This window comes from Cyprinodon variegatus, unplaced genomic scaffold, assembly GCF_000732505.1.
Source record: "Cyprinodon variegatus isolate N-32 unplaced genomic scaffold, C_variegatus-1.0 Scaffold886, whole genome shotgun sequence".
NCBI lineage: Eukaryota > Metazoa > Chordata > Actinopteri > Cyprinodontiformes > Cyprinodontidae > Cyprinodon > Cyprinodon variegatus.
The window spans coordinates 243,750-248,218 of NW_015151339.1; the positions used below are offsets into that span (position 1 = coordinate 243,750).

At 38.5% G+C, this 4,469-nt stretch overlaps 1 protein-coding gene across 4 annotated transcripts in view; it reads right to left on the reverse strand.

Annotated features, from left to right (window-relative positions):
- The window catches only part of LOC107099585 (gastrula zinc finger protein XlCGF57.1-like), a 30,657-nt gene that overhangs the window by 15,107 nt on the left and 11,081 nt on the right, over positions 1-4,469 (reverse strand). Inside the window, exons 2-4 of one of the 4 annotated variants that reach the window (XM_015397778.1) lie at positions 3,586-3,759; positions 2,341-2,410; positions 1,987-2,241 (exon numbers count right to left, since the gene is read on the reverse strand). In XM_015397778.1, coding sequence (XP_015253264.1) covers positions 2,115-2,241; positions 2,341-2,410; positions 3,586-3,759 — 371 coding nt within the window. In that variant the 3' untranslated portion in view covers positions 1,987-2,114. Of the gene's footprint in view, positions 1-164; positions 2,242-2,340; positions 2,411-3,585; positions 3,760-4,469 lie in introns of those variants that run through there. The other 3 variants (XM_015397777.1, XM_015397776.1, XM_015397775.1) reach the window with 3 other exon arrangements.

Consider the following 4,469-nt stretch of genomic DNA (forward strand, 5'->3'; position numbering starts at 1 on the left):
TAAACCCTAGAGATGGTTGTGCGTGAAAATCCCAGTAGATCAGCAGTTTCTGAAATAATCAGACCAGCCCTTCTGGCACCAACAATCATGCCACGTTCAAAGTCACTCAAATCACCTTTCTTCCCCATACTGATGCTCGGTTTGAACTGCAGGAGATTGTCTTGACCATGTCTACATGCCTAAATGCACTGAGTTGCCGCCATGTGACTGGCTGCTTAGAAATTAAGTGTTAACGAGCAGTTGGACAGGTGTACCTAATATAGTGGCCGGTGAGTGTATATGTCCCAAATCTTCATCTGAGACTCCTCTACAGAGGATCTACTTCATTCTAATATCCATAATATCCATCCAAATAGCTCCAACACTGTGCCAAAAAATCTTTGGCCATTTAAATCTAACTTACTCAGGCCCAAATAATGAACTTTCAAATATCCACATCCACATATTCATCCAGGACCTTAATATTTACCACATTTACAATATAACATCTTAGCTGTTCTAGTTTCTATGTAAACAGAGCTATTAATTAATGGCTTTCTTAAAACTTTACTAATAAAAGACCATTAACCCGTGAGTTTCTCATGTAATGACGTGAAGGATTTTCTAGATGGACATTTTATCAGCAGTCAAACATGTAAAACACCTCTACTGTTCATTCCTGTCGCGTCTAACTGCTGCGACTTAAGAGAAACAAATTGTCTTATAAAAATATAAATCATTCCACATCATGCTTGAATAAACGTCATCTGAATACTCCGTTATCTTCTTGTTAACTTTTATCACAAATCTTTCAGGAAAACAGCTTCACACCTGTGTGAGTTATCATGTGTCCAGTCAAATTACCTTTTTGAGTAAAACTTTTGCCACAAATCGTGCAGGAAAAAGGTTTCTCACCTGTGTGAATTCTGATGTGTTTAGTCAAACTACTTTTTACAGTAAAATTCTTGTTACAAATGTTACAGGAAAAGGGCTTCTCACCAGTGTGAATTCTCATGTGAGACGTTAAAGTACCTTTTTCAGTGAAATTCTTGTTACAAATGGTACAGGAAAAAGGCTTGTCACCTGTGTGAATTCTCATGTGAGAAGTCAAATGACTTTTTCCAGTAAAAGTCTTGTGACAAGTGGTACAGGAAAATGGCTTCTCCCCTGAGTGAATTCTCATGTGAAAAGTCAAACTACTTCTTTCAGTAAAATTCTTGCTACAAATGGTACAGAAAAAAGGTTTCTCACCTGAGTGAATTCTGATGTGTGTATCAAGCCTATATTTTCGTGTGAAGCTTTTTCCACAGGATAGACATTCAAAAGGTTTCTTACCAGTGTGGATTGCCATGTGAGAAATCAAACTACCCTTTCCAGTAAAATTATTGTGACAAATGGTACAGGAAAAAGGCTTCTCACCTGTGTGAATTCTGATGTGTCTATCAAGATCAGATTGCTGAGTGAAGCTTTTTCCACAGGACAGACATTCAGAATGCTTATTACCGGTGTGGATTGTCATGTGAGAAATTAAACTACCTTTTTTAGTAAAATTCTTGTTACAAATTGTACAGGAAAAAGGCTTCTCACCTGTGTGAATTCTGATGTGTCCATCAAGACTAGATTTCCAAGTAAAACTTTTTCCACAGGATAGACATTCAAAAGGCTTCTTACCAGTGTGGATTGTCATGTGAGAAATCAAACTACCTTTTTCAGTAAAATTCTTGTTACAAATGGTACAGGAAAAAGGTTTCTCACCTGTGTGAATTCTGAGGTGTCTATCAAGATCAGATTTCTGAGTGAAGCTTTTTCCACAGGATAGACATTCAAAAGGCTTCTCACCAGAGTGAATTCTCATGTGAGTTGTCAAACTACTTTTTACGATAAAATTCTTGTTACAAACGGTACACAAAAACGGCTTCTCACCTGTGTGAATTCTGATGTGTCTATCAAGATCAGATTTCTTTTTGAACATTTTTCCGCAGGACAGACATTGATAAATCTTCTTACCTGTATGAGTTCTCATGTGATCCATTAAATGTTCTTTTTTCAGAAAGTTTTCTCCACATGTCAAACATGGGAAAGGTTTCTCTCCCGTATCTTCTGTCTGCTGCTTCAGAACAAGCTGCTCGTCATGCTCACTTATGAGGAGCTCCATGGTTTCCTCTTTTGTCCAGGGATGTACCGGCTTTTGCTGCTGTTCTTTCATCCATGGAGCTTCTGGTTCCAAATCCTCCTCTTTTCCAACATAATCTTGCGGGCAGTCTGGAAAGACAAACACAGCAGAAAGACTTTGTCATTAAGAATCTGTAGGTAATCCATTCAGAAAGATTTTCAAGTTTAGATGATAAATGTAGAAATAACCTTGCCAGATGTAGTACTCTGTGATTGTGATGTCTGAGCTGCATTGCATGCTGGGAGATGTAGTTCCAGTCTGTTTGAATGCACGAATGACAAAAACATGACGACTCATGGGATTAAGTCTTGGTTGATGTGACGAGGCTAAATAAAAATGTTTGCGGGTGGTCGGTCAGATGTTTAAATTGTATCATCTGCTAAGCAGTATCCGCCATGGTGTTGCGTCTTGTTTGGTCATGCCACCAACCTAGCGTAAAGCGGTGCACATTCTGCATAAATGGACCATAGATGGACCATGGCAGTGGTGAAAATAAGCCGGAAACGTTTGATGCTGTGCACTCGACTTTGAAAAACTCTGCTGTTCCAGCTTTGCTTTTACAGAAATGCGTCTTTGCGCATGTGTAGCTCAGAGTCTACGTATTATGCTCCACACTAATGGTTTGCTCTCAGCAGTATGGCTCTTCCTGCACTAGCTACTTAATAAAGTATGTGGCTGATCATCATCTGCCAAGCGTAAAAAATCCTTTTGTCTAACTATCAATATTTTTCTATCCATTTGAAAATTTCAAAAATTTTGTAAATATATTGAAATTTAGGTCCGGATTGCAATAGCATTATAAGGCAATTATGTAGGTTCTCTGTGTATTTTTATTTTTTTTATATCAGACCCCCAAGAATTTTAATCTGCTTTGACCACTGGGCAGCGGTAACCAAGGGGGAAATAAAGCCAAATTTGCCAAAGTAGAAAGAATAATGTTTGTTGCTCTTTTGGAGCAATGAAGGTTTTATTGATCTGTGTGTAATGCATAATTCATAGTACACCAGGAAGTGTTTGGTTTTAGAAACCTTGTCTAAAACCATTGCTTTATTGTAAATTTTGTTACCTCGTTTGCTATATTAACCAATTTGATGTATTGATGTAGATCTGCAATTTTCACAACTTTTGTGTGACACTTTTGTATGAAGTAGAGCAGTAATTCATGAAAAGGTATATTTGAATTCTAGGGATGAACTTTTTTCTAAAAAAAAAAAAAAAAAAAAAAAAAAAAAAAAAAAAACCTGACTAAAATTAGACTGAAACCTTTTTGAGGTTTAGTTGACTAAAACTGACTAAAACCATCACATATTGTACTTACTAAAATGTAACTATAACTAATAGTTTTCGTCGTAAAGATGAAAACTAAGGCTAAATCTAAGACAGCTGTCGAAAAACAACACAGGTATTCAGAACAAGCTGCTCTTCATGCTCACCTATGGGGAGCTCCATGGTTTCCTCTTTTGTCCAGGGATGTTCTGGCTTTTGATGCTCTTCTTTTATCTGCAGAGGTTCTGGTTCCTCTTGGTCCAAACGGGAATTGCTCTCCTTTTCAAAGAGCTGCTGGTCAGAGAAATCCTCTTCTTTTCCAACAGAATCCTGCAGGTGGTCTGGAAAGACAAACAAACTGTCCTTGAGTTTGAGTTTGAGTAGCGAGTGGATCCTGTTAAGCAAACCGAAGATATAAAATTCATTCTGGCCTAAATTTGCTTATTAATTAATTAATTATTTTCTGAATACCTTTAAAATAATATAAGATAAAAACTGTCCATTAACAATGCTCCCTCACAAAAAAAAAAAAACAAATACTCAGAAGCTCCATGGATCACAAGGGGTTTGCAAAATCCTCTCCAGCAACCTGAAGCTAATAAGTTCATTCTGGCCTAAATTTGTTTCTAGGGCTGGGTACCGAACATCAGTCCTTTTATGGTACCGACCGAAATGCTTCGGTTCTACAGAGTATCGAAACATGCCTCGTCTTTCGGAGCCAAGTTTCGGTGATTTGCTGTAACACTTAACGTGATTGCGTCATCCAGGAAAAATACACAGGTGGTCCCGCCTACAGCCAGGGTTCATGTGTATCTGTTGTGAACCGGTTGCAAGCGTCCCGGAACCCCTTTAAAATGCCCCCCAGGTCAAAAGTGTGGCTTCACTTTATTAAGACTGATGCCAATAGTGCGCAATGTAATACATCGTGCACGGAAACAATTTAAGATCAGAAAGATGCTCCGTGTTTGACAGCAAGAAGAGCGGACCGCAGCCGGCGCGACCATCCTCCTCTCAGCAGCCCGTGGGCGTATCAAAGCCAGAGCGGAGTGAA